Raw genomic sequence first — 23,907 nt, 5'->3', positions numbered from 1 at the left:
CCCGATCAAAGCTGTCGACATCGGCCCAGAAGTGCTCACCATCCCGACAAGAACAGCTTTGCCACTAGCAACCACTTCAACACAAATATCTCAACCTCAAATACCCACAACCGGTCTTCAATATGTGGATGATCAGTTGGTGTACGTGAAGTGCCATGGGTGGCTTCAGCCGTGGAAATATGCTGACGTTGAGATATGATAGTCTGGGACGTCCTGTCATCCCTTGGACTCCTCAATAAGCACGCCAAGCTGCTGTTCCTGGGTCTTGACAATGCCGGAAAGACGACCTTGTTGCACATGTTGAAGGTAAGAGCATTGGATTATCAGCTGCCGGCGCAGCATGCTGGCAAGCGGCCCGTGGTGGAATGGCAAATAGCTAACATGTGGCCCTTACAGAACGACCGTGTTGCGATTCTTCAACCAACCTTACATCCTAGTAGGCAAATATTGTGGCAATATGGTATAATAGGAAGGTTCTGACAGGAGTGCAGCATCCGAGGAGCTTGCCATCGGCAATGTCAAATTCACAACATTCGATTTGGGCGGACATCAACAAGGTACGACTCCCTTGCCGGAGCTAGTCCGAATTTTATTGTGACAGCTAAATAACCGGCGGTCCATTATAGCTCGCCGTCTATGGAAAGATTATTTCCCAGAGGTCTCCGGTATCGTATTCCTCGTTGACGCCAAGGACCACGAGCGTCTCTCCGAGTCCAAGGCCGAGCTCGATGCCCTCCTCTCCATGGAGGAGCTCCAGAAGGTCCCATTCGTTATCCTAGGAAACAAGATCGACCACCCAGACGCCGTTTCGGAGGATGAGCTGAGGCATCAACTTGGCCTCTACCAGACAACTGGCAAGGGCAAGGTGCCTCTTGAGGGGATTAGGCCGATCGAGGTGTTCATGTGCTCTGTTGTCATGAGACAGGGTAAGCACCAGCGGCCTCACTCGAAGTGCTATATTGACGCGATGCTAACTTTATTCAGGTTACGGAGATGCGATCAGATGGTTGTCCCAGTACGTTTAGACGACACGAGCATACCGACGAAGCGGAGGGGAGTTGGGAGAGCAGCGGGAGGATACAGTTCGGACGAGTATATCATAAGAAGAGGAGTTTTGCAATGGATTTTACCGGTCTACTCTTTTTCGGCGATTAATCCGAATGCGTTTTATGTGCCTACGTTTTTAAGAATCACAATGAAGCTTCAATCCTAAAACTAAGCCCCTCATGCGGCGTCGATCCAACTGGCTCTGTATACTTGTGCGCATAGCCACCGATATCTTCCTTCTAAGGGGAAGCAGTTTAACACTACTCTTATCATCTGTGAGAATTGCAGTTGAAAATGCCTTTGGATTAACGCAACAGTTATAGACGTACGTAGGTTTTGATAAAGAGCTACAGCTACAGTCGCATCCTATAGCAGCTCCTTCAAAGCTGCGATACTATTAACGAACTGTTATACTTGTATACGGGGTAACTTGATTGGAACGAGGTTTCTGGTGCCTCCACCAACAGTAGAGGAATACCTTCTTTGTACTAGCTAGGATATATATGTATTACTTGCCAACCCTCTACCCTGTCATATTCTTCGCTGCTACCTGTACTTTCGATTAGAACGCTTCGTTAGATAGGCCTGTGTAAAGCCTGCTGAAGAAGAGATATCATTGTAGTCTAGCCTTGCTTTAATTCAGCTTGGCCTTCCTGTAGTTCCTGGATCTAATGATCGACTTGCTAGAACTACGAAGTAATTACAGGATTATCGACGTTCCTGTTCTCACTTTCCTACTGCCCTCCCTACACTCTTGCATTACTCTGCCCATACTGATCCTTTACCATACTCATAAACAACTTAAAGACAGATAATACTAGGTCATCAGCCTGCGTATTCAATCGCTCTTTAAGGAGCAATTGAGACTAAGTCGGTGACAAAGTTCAGGGCTGTCTACGAAGGCGTCTTCCTCAACTTAGTAAAAGAGCGAAAGACCGGTACATGGACTACAATATGAATTATTTGCGTATCATGCTCGCATTTTGCGAACATCTGCTCGGTCTGATAATCGGTATTTTTGGATTCTTCCCGGTTCGTTTCAGCGCGGATCACGAAAGGAGACGTGCCCAGTTTTGATATCCACTAGATCAGCTGGTGACCTCATTGTTGCGGTACAAGCCGCGGTCACAATCGGTGCAACTGACATGCTCAAAGCCCAACAAAGAATAAATCCACGTAGCCCACCATGTCACGAGCATTTCGATGTGAGACCTTAACGCGATGAATCTCTATACATAGACCTGCTCCTGTACCTGCACTCAACTGCAGAGAACAACAACTATAAGCTTCGATTTAGAATGGCTGACCGCCGGAAAGCTACAGATGGCCCCCCACCAGATTCAAGGGCGGGTTACGACATCTCTCTCCTGCCCGACTCGCAAGTACAGTTTGTCTCCGAAGACGATCTAGCAGCATTTGCGAAGGCTCTTGCTGCGCCAGACCTCGAGCCTATTGGCGACGATGCGAGCGCAATCATAAGCAACGGCGTCGACACACCGAGGTTGGATCGCATGAACTGGAGCCCAAGCAGAAGAGACAGAACACAGTCGCGAAAGGGCAGCCAGACGAGTCTGTTTATAACGAGCAAGAATGATTGGGCCCCGGTACATGAGAGGGTTAGGAGGAAAGGAGGGAACGGGAAAACGGGGAAGAAAGTTAGGAGGCGGAAGGGCTTGATGAGGACAACGGATGAGACGAGGGAGGGATACCTATACTCGCTGCTGAAGTGGCCTATGCTCTTCATTGTCATGTTATGGGTATCGGGACTGGGGGTATCATATCTTCTGACACGGCTTTATATTTGGTTGTACGAGCAATTCGTCGCCTTGAGGGGCACACGCAGCATGCTCCGGAAAAAGATGCGAGCCGCGACCAGCTATGCGGATTGGGTGAAGCTGGCGCAGGAAATGGATACGTTTTTGGGTAACGACAAGTGGAAGGAGGATGATGAGTTTGCATATTACGATCACAAAACGATTAGAAGGGTGCTTGATAGCCTGCGAAGGCAAAGGAGGAGGGCCGAGGCCGAAGAGGGACTCGAAGGTGGGAGCAGCAAATATGGCACGAGGCCGATTGAAGAGTTGAAGAACTTGGTGCAGGCTTGTGTGAAGAACAATTTCGTAGGAGTGGAGAGCAACAGGTTGTATAGTCAAACATACTTTGGAACGAAGAACCTGGTCCAGGAATTCGTCGATGAAGGTAAAATCCTCCAAGCCCAAGATGCTCAAGGTCATTAACTAACTTATCTTTGCAGTTGAAAAAGGCGTGCAAACCCTCTCTCGGACGAAGAAATTAACACAAGAAGAGAAGCGGGTCATATTCAAGCACATGTACACCAATGTAGGCCGAACAGCACTCTGCCTTTCGGGTGGTGCTTCCTTCGCATATTACCACTTTGGCGTTGTCAAAGCCCTCCTCGACGCCGACCTTCTCCCAGACGTCATCACCGGTACTTCTGGCGGCGCCTTGGTAGCAGCACTCACAGCAACCCGCACCAACGAAGAACTGAAAGCCCTCCTCGTGCCTGCCCTCGCCGCCAAGATCGACGCCTGCTCCGAGCCCTTCACAACCTGGTTCCCGCGGTGGTGGAAGACTGGCTCACGCTTCGATTCAATAGACTGGGCGAGACGATGCAGTTGGTTCTCTCACGGCTCACTCACCTTCCGCGAAGCGTACGAACGGACTGGTAGGATCCTGAACGTGTCTTGTATCCCAGCAGACCCGCACTCCCCGACTCTCCTACTGAACTACCTCACCTCACCCGACTGTGTGATATGGTCCGCAGTCCTCGCCTCCGCCGCCGTCCCCGGAATCCTCAACCCCGTGGTGCTGATGACCAAACTGCCAAACGGCACATTAGCACCCTATTCCTTCGGCCACAAATGGAAAGATGGGTCTCTCCGCACTGACGTACCACTGCGCGCGCTAAACCTCCATTTCAACGTCAACTTCTCCCTCGTGAGCCAGGTGAACCCGCACATCAACCTTTTCTTCTTCTCCTCGCGCGGCACGATCGGCGAGCCCGTCGCCCACCGCCGCGGCCGTGGCTGGCGCGGTGGCTTCCTCGGCTCCGCTACCGAGCAGTACTTAAAGCTCGATCTGACCAAGTGGCTCAAGGTCGTGCGACACCTCGAGCTCCTTCCCCGGCCCATGGGCCAAGACTGGAGCCAGGTCTGGCTGCAGCAGTTCTCCGGTACCATCACGGTGTGGCCGCGCGGCCGCATCACGGATTTCCTCCGCATCCTCAGCGATCCGGATCCAACGCGCTTGGCGTACATGCTGCAGACAGGGCAGCAGAGTACGTTTCCCAAGTTACAGTATTTGGGGAATCGGATGAAAGTGGAGAGGGCGGTTGAGAGGGGGAGGGCGGCGACGAGACAGCATGTTAGAAGGGGGAGTATTGAGAGTATTATCAGTGAGGATGAGATGAGGAAGCTGTGGAAGGGTGATGGGGAGGATGGTAATGGTGGGATGGGGACTACGGATGAGGATACGGATTGGAATGCGGATGATGGGGCGTTATATGAGGAAGGGGGCGATGAGTTGGAGCAGGCCGTGGATGATCATGGAAGAGAGCGTGAGACGGATGGACTAACGATGGCGGGAAAGCGGGCGAGAGAGAAGACCACTTAGATGTGGCCATCTATTTTTTGGGAGATTTAGCAGGTGTCACATTTAAATGATAGATTGATGATAGTTAACGATAAATACGGCAACGAATACATTGAATACATTTGTGTATATACAGTCCTGAAGCGGCCACGCACAAATATTTGGCACCATACCACCATCTATTCAGTTAGCAATGAATCTTCACGGATTTGCTACAGAACGTCGTAGCTCCTACTGTACATTGGCACGAACAGTCACCAGTGTTGCCCGAATACCACTCTGAATACTACTAGCATCCTCGAGTAGAATACTCATAATTGAAGCTCAAATACCAGTACTCGAATACCCTGAGTAGTACTCGCATATAAAATAGAAATTGATATATACTAATCTAACTCTCATTATATGCATCATCGCCGCTGTCTTCGTCGTCGCCTTGTGATATAACACCCCACTTCCGTAAGCAAAGTAGATATCTAAGTGTAGAAGGCGATAGCCGGTTCCGTTTCTTTGTGATAATATCACCGCCGACACTAAATACTCGTTCTGAGTCTGCTGAGGTAGCTGGAATAGCCAGGTAGTCCTTCGCTATACAAGCAATCAACGGATATTGGTATTGCTTACTCTGCCAATACTTGAGAATATCTGTGTCCCTACCAACTGTTGGCTCCTTCATCCATCGCTTCCATTCCGGCTCAGTATCGTGATGGCTTTGTGATACATATAACTCGTCTTCTGAGTCTACATTGATATTCATAGCTTGCTCTGTATCTAGATCCTCATCTTCAATACTATTAATAACGTTTGCTGCTCGAATATCAGACTCACGGCCTGAATATCGGTAGAAGCAGTCCTGCCACTGTGCTTTCGCCCTGTTCCTTTTGGTTCACTGTGTGCTATCTTTCCATATAATATTGAAGACGTTAAAATTATACCGAGGATCACAAATTGTAGCAATTGTAGAGTGACTCTGTTGCTGATTTGTTGCTAGAGTATAGTAGTCGTTAAGCTTCTTTAATACAATGAACGTGGCATTGGCAATTGGGCTTAGTTCTGGTAGCTCACTTCTCATATCTTCGAGCTTCTTTATCATTCCCATATACTGCGGAACAGCATAGTTGAGAGTTGGATAAGAAGAGCCTTGTAACTTCTCAGTTGGGCGGATTGTAATGGTGCACCAGATGTGAGAATCTAGCCACCCAAGGAAGGGATGATTTTACTAAGACAACACACTGTCTTAGGAAAAAGAGCCAAAGGGTCGTAGCTTAGACTATTCCACAACGCAGCAATCAGGTGTATGATGTAGTGAAGTGGTTCAGACAAGTTGTAACAAATGTTGAGTCTGAGAACTCAGGGATAAGTCAGAGGTTAGTACCTCACTGACTTTTCAGAAACAAGGAGTAACAAGATCAATGCTTGGAAGCTTGGAAAAGATATGGAAGTATGTGATAGTCGATTTACTGTATTGTCTGCTTGCCCTTTCTTAAGGAAAGGGCAATCCTATTTATGCTAAATGTCATACTGACATTCGTTGCACTCAGTTTGCTATCAAACTCAAGAGCAAACTTAGAAATCTCCTCCTCAAACCTACAAGTCACTATACATATTTTGGCTTGTCAGACCAACAACAAGAGCAATACTACTCAACGATTGCTACAACCCTCTATGATTCATTACACGTCATTGCTCCTTAGTTACTGGGCCGATATGACCACATAGCATATCTCTACAACCCTCTATGATTCATTACATGACATCACTCCTTAGTTACTGGGCTAATTACACATGACATATCTCTATCAACTAGAGGCCTATGAACATGAACGATAGCTCTTTGTCTATAGGGGTACTCTGACCTTGGACCTCCTTTCACTTCCTATAGGCTAGGAACCTAGGAGATGGTTCTATGGGATTCTCTTATGTCGACTACAGTTACCAAGCCTGGTTAGTCATGGAAAGTCTTGGAAAATGAGAGAACTACACTCCTTTAGCATAAATAGGATTGCCCTTTCCTTAAGAAAGGGCAAGCAGACAATACAGTAAATCGACTATCACATACTTCCACGTCTTTTCCAAGCTTCCAAGCATTGATCTTGTTACTCCTTGTTTCTGAAAAGTCAGTGAGGTACTAACCTCTGACTTATCCCTGATGTAACGCTGACTTCTAAACGATAGAAGACACAGAGGTTCTCTTGCGTAAAGGTTTACTTATCAGAGGAGGCAGGGGATCAGACACAAAGGCTTCAAGTAACACGTTACTAGTATATAACAAATACTGTATTGAGTTGAGCACGAAGCTCCTATCTAAGGAAATACTATCTACTTATATAGTGGCGTCGTGCCTAGTGGACTCTTGGAAACTCACTCGAGTCCTCGGAGTCCTGGACTCTTAGGACTCTTCTCATCATCCTGCGAGTCCATCACGTGCCTAGTGGACTCCTGGGAACTCACTCGAGTCCTCGGAGTCCTGGACTCTTAGGACTCTTCTCATCATCCTGCAAGTCCGTCACGTGATACTTTCGGAACTACTATTCCCCGCTGCCCCTCCAGGTACCAGGGCCGGTCTCATGCGACCTCCCTCCTTCCTGTCCTGTAGTTGGCCAGCCTTCTTGTTCCGTCGTAACACTCGCTCCCTTCCCCTGGGCATTCGTCTCGAATCCTATAAGTACGTCCATGTCCCCGGGACTCTGCTGCTCCTCAGCGAGTCCTTCAACATGCAACATGCCTACTGACACTGCCCGCAAACTCCAGGAACGCAACGATCTTGTCCGTCGAATAAAGAACCACGGATACGAACTACCCGAAATGGATTCTTGCTCGAACTGCGTGAGGCGAAACGTTACTTGCGTGTCGTCTCCAAATGATTCACGGCGGTGCGCCGAGTGCGTTCGTCGCAACTTAAAAGAAAAATGTGACTGTATGGGTCCTGAGCATCCCGACTGGGTGAAGCTCGAACGGGAGGAGGATCGCCTGGATCGCGAAGAGGAAGAAACCCTTTCGAAGTTACTTCGTCTGCGGAAGCAGAAACGCCTCATCCGAACCCGTGGTAAAGATATGCTCCGGCGAGGTTTGAAAACCCTCGACGAGCTTGATGCGGCAGAGGAGGCCGAACGTGTGGCTGCTGAGAAGCGTGACGCTGTTGAGGTCGAGGAACAGGCAGTTAGCGCTGCCTCCTCGTCTGTGACCGGGACCCCCGCTTCCTCTGATCCACTGGCCTACTCCCCTGCATCTTGGGATCAATGGCTGGCGGATGGCGGTGTCGATATTCCTCCAGCAGTTCTTTGCTGATGTTCCTTGTTGGTTCCCACGAATTATCCGTAGGTTCGTAATTTTCCCATTTTATCAAAAACTCTTCTTGACGTCCTACTAACCTTCTGTCTAGGATTGCTTCGACCTCATATTCGATTATCTCATTCTCGGGTTGGAGTTCGGTGTCGGTCGCAATTGGGGTATTTCCTCTTGCTGGTTCCAGTAGTGAGACATGAAATACCGGGTGTAGTCTAGACTTCTTAGGTAGCTGCAGTCTGTAATTAACTGAGCTGACTTTGTTCAATATTTTGAATGGTCCCAATTTCTTGAAGTCCAACTTTGTGCTTGGTCGTTTCGTTTTGATATGTTTCCGGAGTAGGTATACTTTATCCCCCTCCTTGAAGGCAGGTTCCATACTGCGCTTCTTGTTTGCGTATGCGGCGGATCGTTCATTTAAGAATTGGATGTCCGTCGCAAGTTGTTCGTGGAACGATTTCAGTTGTTCCACCATGATCAGGGCTTGTTCAGCTCGTGATTCATCCGGTCTTGGTTGCCTATATGCTTCTGGCTGGTAGCCGTAATTGGCAAAGAACGGTGAGACTTTCGTTGCTTCTGTCATCGCGCTGTTATATGCAAACTGTGCGATGGGTAAGATCTGAACCCAGTTATCCTGTTGATGATTGACATAGCTTCGCAGGTACTGTTCAAGGGTCTGATTTAATCTTTCTGTTTGGCCGTCTGTCTGGGGATGAAAAGCTGTTGACAGCTTATGATTTGTTCCCAGTAGCGCCATCAATGATTTCCAGAATTTCGAAGTAAAGAGCTTGTCTCTATCTGAGATGATTTCTTCTGGCATCCCATGATCGGCTAATATGACTCGAATGAAGGTATATGCGAGCGCCTCGGCGTCGCTAGCTTCTAGATATGGTATAAACTTCCCATATTTCGTGAGTCTTTCCGTGATGACGAGGATAGAGTCGTATTCTATTCCTGTTAACGGGTCCTTGGAGGGTGGAAGCTTGACGATGAAGTCCAAAGCTATTGATTTCCACGCTCCTTTTGGTACTGGTGTCGACTTGAGTTGTCCGTATGGCAGATGCCTATTGGATTTTGACTTGCTGCAAATGTCGCACTCTCTTACCACTGTCTCTACCTGCTTCCTCATACCTGGGAAGTAGTAGTGTCGGGTGATTCGTTCGAAGGTTCGTGTTACTCCCTGATGACCGTGTGCTGGTAACGAGTGTTGTTCTTGCACCAGCGGGCGTCTCATTTGACTTGGGACATACACTAACCCTTTGTATCGAATCAATCCTTGTTCGTCGATGGTGAAGTCGCCTTCGACTTTGGACAAGACTCGCTTGGCGCATTCGTCTGTTGCGTAAGCTTTCTTGAGTCTTTCCTCGAGTTCTGTATCTTCGATGACTGAGATCGTCGCTAGTAACTCGTTGTACTGTATTCCTGCATCTGTTTTCTTCAGAATTGCTCTAGGTCTTTCTTCCTTTGGGCCGGCGTAGTCAGTCCGTCTGCTGAGAGCGTCTGCTCTTGCATTCTCGGAGCCCTTGCGATAGGTTATCGTGAAGTTGTAGGCTGCGAGGGTTTCTGCCCAGCGGACTTGTCTGCGGTTTAAAACCTTGGTCGTGGTGAAGTATATGAGGTTCTTGTGATCCGTCCATACCTGCACCGGGTAGGTGGGTCCCTCAAGATATACTCGCCACTGCTCAAAGGCAACGACAATAGCCAGTAGCTCCTTGTCGTGGATGTCGTAATTGAGTTCCGCGGGTGACAGTTTCCTAGAGTAGTACGCGATTGGTTTGAACTTACCGTTCTCGTCTGGTTGATTCAGACATGCTCCAATTGCGAAGTCAGAAGAGTCCGTTTCGAGGATGATCTTCTTTGCAGGGTCAAATGTAGCAAGGATAGGTGCTTCCGTGAACTTCGTCTTAAGTTCCTGGAAAGCAGCCTCTGCCTTGTCCGTCCATTTAAATTTGAGATCCTTTCTGGTAAGCTCCGTGAGTGGTTGAGCTACCTTGGAATATCCCGAGATGAATCTTCGGTAGAAGTTGGCGAAGCCTAGGAAGGCTTGCACTTCCTTGACCGTGGTCGGTGTTGGCCATTCCAACACTGCCGTTACTTTTGCTTGGTCCATCTTGATGCCGTGCGTTCCAATAATGTAACCCAAGAATTCGACTTGGTTTTTATGGAACTCGCACTTCTCTGGTTTGAGGAGTAAGCTGTACTCCTTTAGTTTCTTCAGGACGAGTTTGACATGCTTGACATGCTCCTCCTTGGTTGCTGAATACACCAGGACATCGTCTAGGTAGACAATGGTAAAGATGTCTAAGTATTCGTGCAAAGCATCATTCATCAGTCATTGCATAGATGCGGGTGCGTTTGTTAGCCCAAAGGGCATGACTTGATACTCGAATAGGCCATAGCGGGTGCGGAATGCTGTTTTCCACTCTTCCCCAGCCTTGATTCGGATCAGGTTGTATGCTCCTCGCAGATCTAGCTTACTGAAGATCTTTGCTCCTTGAAATCTATCGTGTAGTTCGTTGATTAACGGCAGGGCATACCTGTCCTTGATTGTGATGTTGTTCAACGCTCGATAGTCCACACATAACCGTAGGGAGCCGTCTTTCTTTGGTACGAAAAGCACCGGACTTCCTGCGGGTGATGTGGATGGTTTGATGAATCCTTTTGCTAGGTTATCATCAATGTACTCCTTAAGTACCTTCAGCTCCTTTTCCGATAGCTGATATATTGGTCCGAACGGTGGACTCTTGTCTTTCTCCAAAGGTATCTCGTGATCCCATGGTTGGTGCTTAGGAAGCGCCTCATTCTTAGGGCCTTCCTGGAATAATTGCTCGTATTCCTTGTACTCCACCGGTATACTCGTCGGTGAGGATGCCTGGGCTAGGTCATCGAGCTCGGAGGTTGCACATAACTCCTTCCGGCCCTGGGAGGGTTTCTCCCGTTGTCGCGTGTCCGTCCGTTGTTCACACGCGCACTGGCTCATCACAACTTTCTCGTTCCACCAGTCGATCTGGGGGTTGTGTTTCTTGAGCCATGGCATACCAAGGATGCACGCATGGTTGTCCATGTGCACGATGTCAAACTGAATCGTTTCCTTGTGCCCGTGTAGCATGACCATTTCCAATGGGACCGTTTCGTGGGTCACCATTCCTTCATTAGTCGAGATGGGCTCTCCATCTACGACCATTAATGGGTATGGTTCGGCTTTCATTGTTGTTTTGAAGCCTTGCGTGTCTGCTACTTTCTTTGTCATAAAGTTGCCCGTCGCTCCTGAGTCAATCATTGCTCGGAGGTGTCGCTGTTGTATCTTAGCGACCACATATAGTTGCATGCTGCCCGTCGTGGCGCATAGCTGGTCTGTACTAGGCCTCTTCGTGTCGCTCGCCGGTGGCCTACCGTCGAGGACTCCTAGTTTTTTGACTCGTCCGAGGAAGGATAGTATTCATCCACTTCCAATGGTGGTCCTTGGGGAGATCGTTTCCCTGTCTCTGCTGCGTCGTTCAGCAGGTGTGGATATCTTTCGTATACCTGTTCGCTTTTGATAGGCAAGTCCCCTTCAGACTGGCTTCGCCTGAGGGCATGAACTTGCTCTGCGTCTCTGAAGTGTATCCTGGGCGAGGATCGGGGAAACAACTGATTCTGGTGTTTCTTTTTCCAGTGGAGCTTGCAGTCATCTTCGCTGCAATACTCCCAGTAGACATACGCGTGCCAGGGATGATCAGTCTCTGTTGCGTCTGTCGTTGATAGTTCCTGCTGTCCTCTCACCCATGCACTATCTTCCCTCGGAGGCGTGGAGAACGTGTCTAGTTGCTCCATGGCTCTCCTTTCGATGCGTGGAGTGGGTCTCGCATTTTCCCGTCGGAGCATATCTCTGGCTTTCTCGTCGTACTTCTTCAGGGCTCTCCTGCGGTCCTGGTAGTAAAGTTTGACGCTTTTCATATACTTCAGTTTAGCCATATGCTCGACATCCTTCTCCAGTTCTTCCGCTTCTTGGGCTTCCAACTTAGCTACGTCTTGGGACGTGCCAAGCAGCCTGCGGGTATTCGTTAGTTGGTCGTAGTATCTCCAGAGGTCATCCTTGCAGTCGTCCACCTTGCACTTTAACGGAAGTTCCTGTAACAGGTTCCCGTAGATGCCCTTAAGCGTGGGGATTCTCCTCTGGCCGCTGGGCTTGTCTCGTTCGGCCCTAATCTTCGCGTGGGCGTGTTTTGCCATGCGTCTTACTATGCTCTTGCACCGTGGACTCATTGGTTCCGTAGGTGCGAGTTCATCGAAGGTCTCCTGTTCCGAGACGGTGAACGATTCCGCCTCCGACCCTTCATCTGAGCTCTCGTCTTCTGGGGTGCTTTCGCCGTTTATTCCCCAGTCCTGTTTGCTCACAAACGTTGCGTTCAACTGTCCTGTCCAGGTGGCATTGAGTTGTTTGCCAACTTTGCGTCCGCCGTTCCCTTTCTTTGGCTGTCTGCAGTCTCGGGCCATGTGGCCTGGCTTGTCGCAGTTAAAACAGAGTCGTTCCTTGAATTGTCTGTCTTTCTTAGGGTCACGGGGTCGTCCAGGTTTGAACGTGGCATCGAGTTCCATTGGGTCCGACCAACGGTTGTCTCGCGGGTGTTGATCCCGTCGTCTGCCCTCGTTTCCCCGGTAGGGGTAACTTTTCTTGGGCTTGTCATAGGTCCGACGTTCCTTCTGGAATTCGTATAGTCGATTGTTGATTCGGACCGTATGTTCGATTAGCGCTACCATGTCCGTTGGTTGTTGTTCCAAACGGGCAAGTTCCATACGTATATGGCTCTTCAGCCCACGTCGGTAGTGGCTGATGAGTGCGCTGGCGTCCCATCCTGTCTGATTGCCGTATCTCTGGAATTCTGTGGAGTACGTGAGGGCGCTGCCAGTCTGCTTAAGTGCAAACAGATGGTCTTCTGCGGTCTTAATCTCATCGATGTCTCCGAACATGCGTCGGATTTCCTTACAGAATCCATTCCAGCTGCCAAACATAGTCTGCGTAGTTGTCATGCTTCCATTGGTACTTTCATATTTGAAATAGTCCTTGAGGAATGGTTCGATCCATCGCAGGGCTTCCCCCCTAAGGTAGGACGCAGTCCACAGGGCATAGCTCTCCTGGGTGGGAAACTTCTCGTCATTGAAGTGCTGGTACAGTTCGACCTGTAGCAAAAACACCTCAAGTTCCTTTCGGTTGCCGGAGTAAGTGTCGGGCAACTTGACGCGTAGAGTTTCCTTGAGTTCGTTGACGGTGGGTGCGTCGGGCATCTCCTCATTCTCAGGCTTAGACCTCTGAGACGAAGTTGGCGTGGTGGGGGTTTTCCCCTTCGAACTGACGACAGACATGTTGCTTTGTGTGTAAGCCGGTACCTCGTAGAAGTGGTGCTCAAAGTGTAACGCTGACTTCTAAACGATAGAAGACACAGAGGTTCTCTTGCGTAAAGGTTTACTTATCAGAGGAGGCAGGGGATCAGACACAAAGGCTTCAAGTAACACGTTACTAGTATATAACAAATACTGTATTGAGTTGAGCACGAAGCTCCTATCTAAGGAAATACTATCTACTTATATAGTGGCGTCGTGCCTAGTGGACTCTTGGAAACTCACTCGAGTCCTCGGAGTCCTGGACTCTTAGGACTCTTCTCATCATCCTGCGAGTCCATCACGTGCCTAGTGGACTCCTGGGAACTCACTCGAGTCCTCGGAGTCCTGGACTCTTAGGACTCTTCTCATCATCCTGCAAGTCCGTCACGTGATACTTTCGGAACTACTATTCCCCGCTGCCCCTCCAGGTACCAGGGCCGGTCTCATGCGACCTCCCTCCTTCCTGTCCTGTAGTTGGCCAGCCTTCTTGTTCCGTCGTAACACCTGAGTTCTCAGACTCAACATTTGTTACAACTTGTCTAAACCACTCCACTATATCATACACCTGATTGCTGCGTTGTGGAATAGTCTAAGCTAACAACCCTTTGGCTCTGTTTCCTAAGACAGTGTGTTGTCTTAGTAAAATCATCCCTTCCTTGGGTGGCTAGAGTCTCACATCTGGTGCACCCACCATTACAAGTACGAGCTCTCTATATTTTGACGAGCTTGGTGCGTTACTTGGTACGTTACTTGGTGCTTGGCGGGGCTGGAAAAAAGTAGAAGCAGATGATGTTAATGAGCTTCTAATTGAAGATATCTTCTTGTATTCGGCATGACAGATGGATGCATCTTCTTAAGATGCTTCCAAAGATTGCTCGTCATCTGGTTCTTAAGTGGCTGGCTTGGCATATAGCTGCAATCAGTTTGAAGGCATTGGTATTGGATCCTAGCAGGTATTGTATCTAATAAAGTACGGTAGAATAGCCTTTTGAGAAGAGTTATTGATGTAGAATCAGGTAATTGAACTCTTAGAGGCATATGCGGCAGCGGAATAAGGGGTGGTAGCTCTAAAGCATCAGACTGATACTCAGCCGGCACTGGCGACAGAGAAGAGCCACTCATTTTCACAGTCAGGAAGTAATACAGAACGCGCAAGGGAAGAAAGCTTCATTTATCTATTCTGAGTACTCATAAATATCACCCGAATACCAGAGTACTCGGGGACTCGCCGAATACTACTCAGGGCGAGTACTACTCGGGCAACACTGACAGTCACTGAGGAAATCATTTTTTGAGCTATAAAGGCTCTACATATACAATGAAGTTGTTGATTAAAGTGCGGGCAAAGGATTTGCACCAATATATACTGATCATGAGTCAGTTATGTTACTATTACATCAACCCGCATTTGGGCTATTTATATTGGCTGAAGAGTCTTCTATTTATTTAATAAATTATTCACATTTTTGCTCACTTCTCCTATTAAACGAAACCGCGTGGGCGGTTGCTTGCTTTAAATCTCAAAACACACAAAACTTCGTTTGTTAATAATCATTAATGTCGTTAACCCGTTTTGTGTGTTTTGAGATTTAAAGCAAGCAACCGCCCACGCGGTTTTGTTTAATAGGAGAAGTGAGGAAAAATTGTGAATAATTTATTAATGTCGTTAACCCGTTCGATAATATCGAGACTCTCTCAACAATCTAGTCGTAAAGATCCATATCCTCCCCTGTAATCGCCTCTAATGCGTCGCCATCATCCAAATCCATATCCTCCTCCCCGCTTTCTTGTTCGCTGCTATCACCGTGGTTGGGGAGCACATCCAGGCGTCCGTCTTCAAGGACAACCTTCGCTGTCTCCCCATCCTTAATGCTGCCTCTCAAAATCAAGACTGCCATTCTATTGAGAACCTCCTTCTCAATGAGTCTCGCCAACGGTCTCGCACCATATGCGGGGCTATATCCCGCACTTCCGAGGTAATCCTTGGCAGGACCAGAAACCTCGATGGTGACATTGCGACCATTGGACTCGAGGCGTTTCTGTATCTCTTCAAGGCGTACATCTACAATCTTGCGGATCTCATGTCTTGTCAGCCTGTTGAAGATGACAATAGAGCTGATACGGTTGAGGAACTCTGGCAAGAAGTAGTTGCGCAGAGCTTGCATGACCATCTCCTTTGTTGTTGGGTCAATCTTGCCATTCGGCGCGTTCTGGCGAGCCAGGAACTCTGCACCTAGGTTGGACGTCATGACGACGATGCAGTTGCGAGCGTCGACGACACGGCCTTGGCCATCGGTGATGCGGCCATCATCCATGAGCTGCAAGAGGACCGTGAGGACTTCTTTGGCTGCCTTCTCGACCTCATCGAACAAAAGAATGGAGAAGGGCTTGCGGCGTAGAGCTTCGGTGAGTTGTCCGCCAGCATCGTGGCCGACGTAACCTGGTGGGGCACCAATCATGCGTGACAATGAGTGCCGTTCTTGGTATTCGGACATATCGAAGCGAATCATAGCCTTGGGGTCGTCGAATAGGAAGTCGGCGAGAGCTTTGGTGAGTAAGGTCTTACCCGTACCAGAAGGACCACAGAAAAGGAAGCTGGGAGGTTGGTTCGGGTTACTGAGACCTGATCGTTGGAGGCGAATAGCGTTGGAGACAGAGCCGACAGCCTCCTTTTGGCCAACAACAATCTTGCCGAGTACCTTCTCCATGTGAAGGAGCTTGTCTTTCTCAGTGGTCCTCAATCTCGTGACTGGAATGCCGGTCCATCGGGCAACAATCTCATTGATTTGATCTGGGCCAACGATGTCACTGGTCATGGATCCGCCAGTATCCGCTGAGGTCTCGTTCAACCTCGCATCAGCCAATCTCTTTTCTTCTTCGAGACTCTTGATCAAGTCTTCTTGCTCTGGAATCGCGTTGTACTTGAGATCAGCTGCGCGTCCGACATCTCCAATGCGAGACGCCTCTTCCTGCTTGAACTTCAACTGGTCAAGCTTCATCTTGGCCTCTTGAATGCTCTTGCCTCTCTTCCTCTCATTCTCATACTTGTCGCGGAGTGGTCGGAGCTCTTCTTCGACGTTGCTTGCATCTTGCTTTGCTTGAGCAAGCCGAATTTTAGATGCCTCATCCTTCTCGCGTGATAATGCGTGAATTTCGATCTTCAATTGCCTCAGCTTTCTCTCCAGAGAATCGATGATTTCTGGCTGGGACTCTCTGGCAACTCTGACTGCGGCAGCTGCCTCATCAATAAGGTCAACTGCAGAATCTGGCAGCCTTCTGCCCGTAAGATATCGAGCCGCAAGAGTTGCGGAAGAGACAATAGCAGCGTCGGCAATAGTGACACCGTGATGAACTTCGTAGCGCTCCTTGAGACCTCTGAGAATAGAGATCGTCTCAGGGATACTCGGTTCCTTCACGATAACTTGTTGGAAACGACGTTCGAAGGCGGCGTCCTTTTCGATGTACTTTCGGTATTCGCTCAAAGTCGTGGCTCCAATACAATGAAGCTGTCCGCGAGCAAGCATGGGCTTGAGTAAATTGGCAGCGTCCATACCACCCTCGCCGCTCGCACCGGCTCCCATAAGAAGATGCATCTCGTCGACGAATAGGACGATCATCTCCTTGGAGTCTTCGATTTCCTTGAGGACGCCCTTCATTCTCTCCTCGAACTCTCCACGGTATTTGGCTCCGGCGACCAGTGAGCCGACATCGAGAGATAGAAGCTTGCAAGCGGCAAGGTTGTCTGGCACATCAAGGTTGACGATTCGCTGTGCCAAGCCCTCGACGACAGTTGTCTTTCCAACACCAGGCTCACCGATCAACACCGGGTTGTTCTTCGTTCTCCTTGAAAGAATACGAATGACTCGTCTGATCTCTTCTTCTCGTCCAATAACAGGGTCAATTTTACCCTCTCTTGCCATAGATGTCATATCGATCGTAAACTTCTTCAAGTTCTCGCTCTCCTCCTCTGCATCCGCAGACTTCGAGTCGACTCTCTTCGTGCCTCTGATCTGTTGCACCGCATCTTGCACCAGCTTCGAATTAGGTATGTTCGAATCGCTCAATGCCTTTTGAATGGTTGTGTCTAGTGCCAATGCAGAGATCATATGATCGACGGCGATATAGCTATCCTTCTGAGTTTTCTGCAGCTCGTTTGCCGACCTAAGAATCTTGCTGAAGGCGGGCGACATCGCGATCTGGTCCGGCGGAGGGTCTTGGCTAGGTAGTCTAACCAGGGCCTTCTTGAGGGCTCTGTCGAAGAGCTGAGGATCGCCATGGGCACGTTCGACGACCTGGCGGAAGAATGATGACTGTGAAGGCCCGTGCGAAGCATTGACTGATTGCTGCTGGTCTTTGCTTTCATCTGGTAGCGGGTCGAGGAGCGAGACGGCAAGGTGGATGGGCAATAGCTGTGAGTGTGCATATTGCTCTGCCAGGATCATGGAGTCTTCAAGGGCTTTCTTCGCCCGGTCTGTGAACTGCATGTTTGAGGTAGCCATGATGCCCCTCTATGCGTGTGATTTCGGTTTGAAAATATGCAGGTTCGTTGTTTGTGCTGTCGTGAATTTCTAAGTGACGTCGACCTCAAGATGACTTGTCGAGGCCGGTTTATATTTGCCTTGGGTAGCTTGCTTGGCCAGACACAAGGCTGGATGTTGTTTGGGTTGAAAGTGATGATGTTAATTTGGTATGTGGTTTGCAGAATGTGTAGCAACGTGGTAGCAACGTGGTTCTCTTATAGCATGAAATCCTTGAGACCCTGTATTTATAATGACATCACAAGATGAAGCTTCCAAGGTTACTTGCTACGTTGGTGCTGGAACTCTCCAGTGATGACCAGCAACCCCGCCAACCTTCCAGATGGTTCCATCCGGATGAGGTTTAGTTCTAACACTAGTACAAGGCTACGAGAGTTGCCTTCTCAGCCTGGTCTATTTAGTGAAGTCACGTGCTACGGATGTAATTTTTTAGCGTGGATCTCGTAGACTTCGATATGTGGAGGAGACAATTTAGCAGGACAATTGCGCCCCAACCGGAATCATGAGCACAAGCACGGCGTCACAGATAGCTCGAAGAGGGGCAAGGTTTGCCGATAAAGTACGCAATGCCTCTGTTTCTGTCAAGCCGGAGGTGGAACATGGCAGGCAAATATTCGTCTACAGCCATCTCCAGACGAAGCAGGTGGTCTACTCCCTGAAGCAGAACGTAAAGGTATTACTCGCTCTCTCCCCTGATCATACCAGTCATACTTTGCTGCGCGGTGTTTACCATTGAACGAGGCGCTAACAGAAAACAGAACAACAAAGCTCTGCGTCAACTCCCATACAACGGCAAGAAAACCGTCCCAGCCGCCCTACGAAAAGATCTCTGGTCCCCTCTCGCGCGCATTGAGTTCCCAGCAGGCCACTCCGCCGCAGGCCTCAATGCATTCCGCATGCTCCGCGAATACCGAACACTACACGAGACACAATGGCCCAAAGAGCTCGCCCTGGACGACAAGGGAAGGACGCTGAGCAGGAAGCTGAGAGGCCGCAAGCTTTGCGACCAACGCGCAAACAGCATTGCTGATATTTCGGCGACGTTGGGAAAGGTGTCTAAGGTTGAGAAGGAGGTGGGGGATAAGGCTGAGAAGGGGGTGGAGCAGATTTCGACGACGGTGAGGTGGTCGGATATTTTGGATGCGGAGTATGCGGCGAGTTGGCCTGAGTCGGTGGTGCATGATAACTGGGAGACGACAAGGAATAACAGGAGGGCAATTGAGGAGTTCCCGGAAGAATACTAGGTAGAGCAGGATACTGGGGACAGAGCCACTGTACGAGATGATATAGGTTAGGAGGAGGTGTATATGTATTGTAGATACTATTGGGGCGCATATTGACCAGAAGTTAGATTTAAACTCAAAAAGGAGCGCATTGCTTAATGAGCACCGACTGTTAAGTTTCGGGGTTGGTTGGCGATGCAAGTATTATGCGTTTAATTATTGCCCCCTATTATTTTCCAGGAGTAATGTGGATGGAACAGCAGAGAGAACTGTTTTTATAAAGATCGAAATAATAGTCTCCCGTTCCTAATTCTTGACTAGAACTATAGAGATAACTACATCGACTGGGAATAAATCCAGTCTGATAACACTAACCAATATCCATCTCGAGGCATTCTCAGCATCTCGATATTGTTAAATAACAACCGCACCCCATTCTATAGTTTGTCCAACCCAATTCAAAAATGCGCCAAATGCACACCTTCAGTACACATACTCGGACATCCCTTTTGTACAATTCCATGCCATAACATCAATCCTTTGGACACCCGTCATAATTAAAACCCGTCACCCTCTTTCCATGGCCGTCCAGCCTCCTTGGCCCTATTTTCCGGATTGGCGCCCCTTTCAATAGCCTTTTCTTTCTCGCTCTGAACCCATGCACCGAGATCGTTGATTTTTTGCTGCAATTCGGCGGCTTCGCCGGTCTTTGGCACGTCTAAAGCGAGTTTTTCGTCAAACTCTCCCTTCTCCTCCATTTCCTTAATCTTCTTTGCATTTGCCTCAACCACCTTGAGCCTGTCCTGGTGGTGTGACTTTTCGTGCACTTTGTCGTAAAAACTATTGTACTCCTGTTCGCCTCCAAAGCAAACCCCGAAACCGTCACAGTAACACACATTCTCCTTGGGGCACATGATATTCTGGCCGGTGAACAGGTAGTGCCAGACATACTCCCAGACTCTGCCCGAGATATGGTTGTGAAGGGGTGTCCGCAACAACCAATCTCGGTAGAACACGTAACGGGCCTTGGGTAAGGCGCGAATACGCTCCCTTGATAGGGCGAACTGTGCACAACAAGGCTGAGCCAGAACAGTCGGAATGGAATCCATGGGAAACAATTCACTCCACGACTGCGCTAGCACCTGCTCCTCTTGCTTGTTGACATCTAACTCTGGCGTGCCAGGATGCATCCAGGCTGGGCAGCCTGGGTACCAGTGGCAGCGCAAATTCACATACCCCTCTCTCTGAACTCTTTCTGCAGAGAGACGGCTCACCATCTGTGCAGAGTCGGAGTCGAGTAGCTCGTCATTATGCCATGCGTATTGATGTGCATGTATGAAGATGTTGACATCAGCGAGGCTGTCGTAATTGTCGATTATGTAGGTAAGGTATATCATGACTTCGTTGCCTTTATTCTTTGGCGGATGGAGGGGCGCCGTTGGGTCGTTGGCGATGTACATGGATGTGTTCAGAGAGCCTCCAGGAGGGAAATTCTCGTCGATCCAGGTGGTATCTTCAGCCTTTGTCTTTGGGACAATCAGCATCTTGGTATATGTCGAGCCCGGTGGTTTTGCTGTCCCCGCGGGAAATGTTTCTGGCGTCCTGCCCATCTCAACTTCTGGCTGTCCCTCGTCCGCAACAGACTGCATTCCGTCCGCATCGTTATCGTGGTTTTGTTTTCCCCCTGGTGTAATGATGGTGATATCATCATCTATCTTTGCTTCCCCTAGCCCAATCTTCTCCAGTGGTAAACTCTGCCATGAGCTAGATGAGATCCTTATCATTAAAACAATGAAAACTAAGCCTATGCAGACCACAACAGGCAGCATGCGCCGCGGGACTGATACAATCATAGTTGCTAAGCATATAATGAGACGAAAGAAGGAGCGAGGGTTGTCGACGGGTAAGAAACCACCTGGGTGAAACCCGCCAGCTGAGGAGAGTGGAGTGTTGCGCAACTTGGAAGTTTGGATCGCCCTTACTTTAGCAGAGCCTGGGTCCACCCCATGTGAGGATACGCGTAATGCGCCGTTGTTTATATTTCCGACGTCTCGAGGGCAGGGCGAAATCAAAGTAAGGTCGTATTTGGAAAGCCAAGAGAAGCTGCTATTCACGGCGGCGATAAAAGTGGCATTGCGGATTATCCCAACAGAGTTCCCAGCCTCTTGATGGCTATGGAGAAGACTGACGTCGTCGTTCGATGGCAAGACACACGATAAGAAATATATTAAGGTTGTCCAATAAGTGGTATCGGTGCTACGACGGACCGCCACTAGTACTTGTTCGGCTGTACTCTGATCCGATACACAAGTACAGTACCCCTGTTGTATCCGTATTTGCACTGTTTGCTCAACTTCACTAGGGCTTTAGGTAAGCCTGGTTGGTGCCTTGCCACTTATCTCCCTGCGGTGGAACGATCAATGGACGTTTGGCTGTTTAAGCTTGCTTTACGATAACGCCAGCACCTTTTTGTTGAATTCCAGGGCTAGGCCACTTTGCCAGCTTCAACTGCAGCTCATCATGGCCAAAGGCCAGCCATCTCAAAGTGGGCCAATCGGCGAGGTCACTGGTAAGAGAGAGCTCCCGTGTCTTGGTATAAGCCGCAACTCCGGTATTGATATGATAAACAGAAGTGCCGAAGCTCGATCTCGAAAGCTATATCCAAAACTACACAGGTACGTAGGCCCTTCAGCTCTGCGCCTCATTATAAGGCATTTCACGGCTCCTACACGATCACCCAGTTGTTTCCCGACCGGTCTGACATTGGGCACATAGGCACAACGAAATTTGAGCGTCTGTTATTTATCGGATTACACTCGACGGTATTACGCGCCGAGGCACTCAAAGCGGCCGTGGCAGAGGCAAAGAAAGGTCGGAATGTAGCACATTACAACGTGGCCCAAGAGGCGTACAGTCACGTCGCCCCAGACGAACCCGAAGCACAACATGACGCCCAATGGGTCGCCAGCATGGAAAAGCAGAATAAAGTCGATGGGGCACGTCTGGAAGCAGAATTGAAGGGCTACAAGAATAACCTCATCAAAGAGAGCATACGGGTAGGTGGGATCGGACGATAACCAACACCGAGTACTGACATAAAGCGTAGATTGGGAATGAGGACTGCGGCAAATTTTACCAGAGCACTGGGAACCTACAAAAGGCATATGAAGCATACCAAAGGATGAGACAGGATGCGATCATCAACAAGCACATCATCGAGCTCAACAAGCACTTGACGACGATCACAATCGAACAAAAGAACTGGCTGGGCGCCATCAACCACGCTCAAAAGCTCTTATCCGTGACAGAGCAAACACAAACGGAAGAAGCAAATGCTGTTCAGCCATTTATCAAGATTGCTCAAGGGTTGGCGTTTATGGCCCAGAAAAAATACAGTGAAGCAGCGACTTCATTCCTTGGAGTTGGTACGGGCATGGATGCACCTGCGATTATGAGTGGGAACGATGTGGCGATATATGGAGGGCTTTGCGCACTTGCTTCGATAGACCGAGATCAGCTGCAGAAGAGAGTGCTCAACAGCAGTACTTTCAGGAGTTATCTGGAACTTGAGCCAGAAGTCCGCCGAGCTATTACTTCGTTCGTCAACGGCAGATATTCTGTGTGCTTGTCAATTGTCGAAGGCTACCGAAACGACTACCTCCTTGATATCCACCTATCCAGCCATGTCGCGGATATATTCCGTCTTATTCGAAGCAAGAGCATTGCCCAGTACTTCATACCTTTCTCATGCGTCACATTGGAAAGTTTGAATGCATCGTTTGCCCAGTCGGGGGAATCGATTGAAGAAGAGCTATTAGGAATGATCAAGAACGGGACCTTGAATGCGCGGATTGACACAAACAAGGGGGTGAGTTCTCTTTCTCTACAATCGATCTACCATGTACTAACTAGTCTGCAGACGCTCAATGCAGTCATCCCTTCACCCCGAGCCCAACTGCAGCAAAAGACCCTGGATTCAGTAAAGGAATATGAACGCGAACTTCGACAACGCATACTGCGCATGAACATCGTTAATGCCGGCCTGGAACTGGAGTCAAAGAATGGCGTCAGCCTGGGCGGCGACCAATCAACCGACCTTGACCATATCGACTTTGAGGCTATTGGCTCACCCCATTACGGGAGCTCATTTAAGGATCTGGAGGGGGACGAGACTCTGGGGTAGAGTGGGGCCGTCTTGAGGCTCGGTGTATGGATAAAATTGAAGGGGGAATTTGGTGAAATAGCGACTAGTAGCAGTGATATTTGGTTGAGCGCTGAAGCGTTGCTGTCATTGCATGATACCGGGCATTTGGGGCGTTCAGATGGGGGCGAATTATCGTATTGCTTTGAAATACAGAAGTCTGCGACGGCCTAGATGGTCAGCCAACTGAGAGATCTTTTATAATGAATCTCATGACACAGGTTTCCCCCCCACGCTATACAAAACAAAAATGCCAGATGACTAGCACATGCGACCTCTTATATGGTCTTCCATCCACAATGTGAGAGTGACCACCCAGCGATGACGTGATTGTTGTGTGTTTTAGCTATTCTATTTTTGCCTTTCACTGCATTTCTGGCAGCGCTGTATTCGCATTGTGCCACGTGCCCTGATACCAAGATAAGATTAGATTGTGTAGATTGATTGTATGCGGCTTTTTCACTCGATTAACATGGCAAGCCGAGTTTAGTTTCCAACAAAAAAACATGTGGCCACGGCAACTCACACTGACAACTAGCTCAGCTAGGGGGACTGGGTACTAGGTATACATACATGTTCTAGATGTTATGAGGGGTGTCAGCTGTACAAACATTTCATCCCATTCTGATATCCGCCGAAC

At 49.0% G+C, this 23,907-nt stretch overlaps 6 protein-coding genes across 6 annotated transcripts; 4 read left to right on the top strand and 2 right to left on the bottom strand.

Moving 5' to 3' along the window:
• The first annotated feature begins 49 nt into the window (after positions 1-49).
• On the top strand, positions 50-1,543 carry SAR1 (COPII coat GTPase). The gene is made up of 6 exons (XM_024471700.1): positions 50-141; positions 203-306; positions 397-436; positions 492-557; positions 627-926; positions 985-1,543. The coding sequence occupies exons 1-6, from the start codon at positions 123-125 to the stop codon at positions 1,023-1,025; spliced, it is 570 nt and encodes a 189-aa protein (XP_024320545.1). The 5' UTR covers positions 50-122; the 3' UTR covers positions 1,026-1,543.
• Positions 1,544-2,033: 490 nt separating this feature from the next.
• VC83_08138 (uncharacterized protein) lies at positions 2,034-4,771 on the top strand. Its single transcript, XM_024471699.1, has 2 exons — positions 2,034-3,246; positions 3,302-4,771. The coding sequence occupies exons 1-2, from the start codon at positions 2,346-2,348 to the stop codon at positions 4,678-4,680; spliced, it is 2,280 nt and encodes a 759-aa protein (XP_024320546.1). The 5' UTR covers positions 2,034-2,345; the 3' UTR covers positions 4,681-4,771.
• A 10,074-nt stretch (positions 4,772-14,845) lies between these two features.
• Positions 14,846-18,138, bottom strand: HSP98 (Heat shock protein hsp98). The gene has a single exon (XM_024471698.1). The coding sequence runs from the start codon at positions 17,802-17,804 to the stop codon at positions 15,009-15,011; it is 2,796 nt and encodes a 931-aa protein (XP_024320549.1). The 5' UTR covers positions 17,805-18,138; the 3' UTR covers positions 14,846-15,008.
• Positions 18,139-18,345: 207 nt separating this feature from the next.
• VC83_08136 (uncharacterized protein) lies at positions 18,346-19,087 on the top strand (the record flags this gene model as incomplete). Its single annotated transcript, XM_024471697.1, has 2 exons — positions 18,346-18,516; positions 18,602-19,087. The coding sequence occupies 2 exons, from the start codon at positions 18,346-18,348 to the stop codon at positions 19,085-19,087; spliced, it is 657 nt and encodes a 218-aa protein (XP_024320550.1).
• Positions 19,088-19,623: 536 nt separating this feature from the next.
• Positions 19,624-20,919, bottom strand: VC83_08135 (uncharacterized protein; the record flags this gene model as incomplete). The annotated part of the gene is made up of 1 exon (XM_024471696.1): positions 19,624-20,919. The coding sequence occupies one exon, from the start codon at positions 20,917-20,919 to the stop codon at positions 19,624-19,626; it is 1,296 nt and encodes a 431-aa protein (XP_024320547.1).
• Positions 20,920-21,494: 575 nt separating this feature from the next.
• On the top strand, positions 21,495-23,580 carry VC83_08134 (uncharacterized protein). The gene is made up of 5 exons (XM_024471695.1): positions 21,495-21,635; positions 21,697-21,741; positions 21,842-22,122; positions 22,173-22,934; positions 22,986-23,580. Exons 1-5 carry the CDS (start codon positions 21,587-21,589, stop codon positions 23,247-23,249), a joined length of 1,401 nt encoding a protein of 466 aa, XP_024320548.1. The 5' UTR covers positions 21,495-21,586; the 3' UTR covers positions 23,250-23,580.
• The last annotated feature ends 327 nt before the right edge of the window (positions 23,581-23,907 follow it).

Source organism: Pseudogymnoascus destructans (assembly GCF_001641265.1).
Source record: "Pseudogymnoascus destructans isolate 20631-21 unplaced genomic scaffold scaffold_25, whole genome shotgun sequence".
NCBI lineage: Eukaryota > Fungi > Ascomycota > Leotiomycetes > Thelebolales > Thelebolaceae > Pseudogymnoascus > Pseudogymnoascus destructans.
The sequence above is the reverse complement of the archived record's forward strand: the minus strand, read 5'-3'. Positions and strand labels throughout refer to the sequence as shown.

Excerpts from the sequence above, each read along its gene's own strand:
- SAR1 (XM_024471700.1), top strand. Across the intron at positions 307-396 it reads CCTTGTTGCACATGTTGAAG|AACGACCGTGTTGCGATTCT; the intron begins GTAAGAGCATTG and ends TGGCCCTTACAG. Across the intron at positions 558-626 it reads TTTGGGCGGACATCAACAAG|CTCGCCGTCTATGGAAAGAT; the intron begins GTACGACTCCCT and ends GGTCCATTATAG.
- VC83_08134 (XM_024471695.1), top strand. The coding sequence starts at position 21,587 with ATGGCCAAAGGCCAGCCATCTCAAAGTGGGCCAATCGGCGAGGTCACT. Across the intron at positions 21,636-21,696 it reads GCCAATCGGCGAGGTCACTG|AAGTGCCGAAGCTCGATCTC; the intron begins GTAAGAGAGAGC and ends TATGATAAACAG. Across the intron at positions 22,935-22,985 it reads GGATTGACACAAACAAGGGG|ACGCTCAATGCAGTCATCCC; the intron begins GTGAGTTCTCTT and ends ACTAGTCTGCAG.
- HSP98 (XM_024471698.1), bottom strand. The coding sequence starts at position 17,804 with ATGGCTACCTCAAACATGCAGTTCACAGACCGGGCGAAGAAAGCCCTT.
- VC83_08138 (XM_024471699.1), top strand. The coding sequence starts at position 2,346 with ATGGCTGACCGCCGGAAAGCTACAGATGGCCCCCCACCAGATTCAAGG. Across the intron at positions 3,247-3,301 it reads CCAGGAATTCGTCGATGAAG|TTGAAAAAGGCGTGCAAACC; the intron begins GTAAAATCCTCC and ends TTATCTTTGCAG.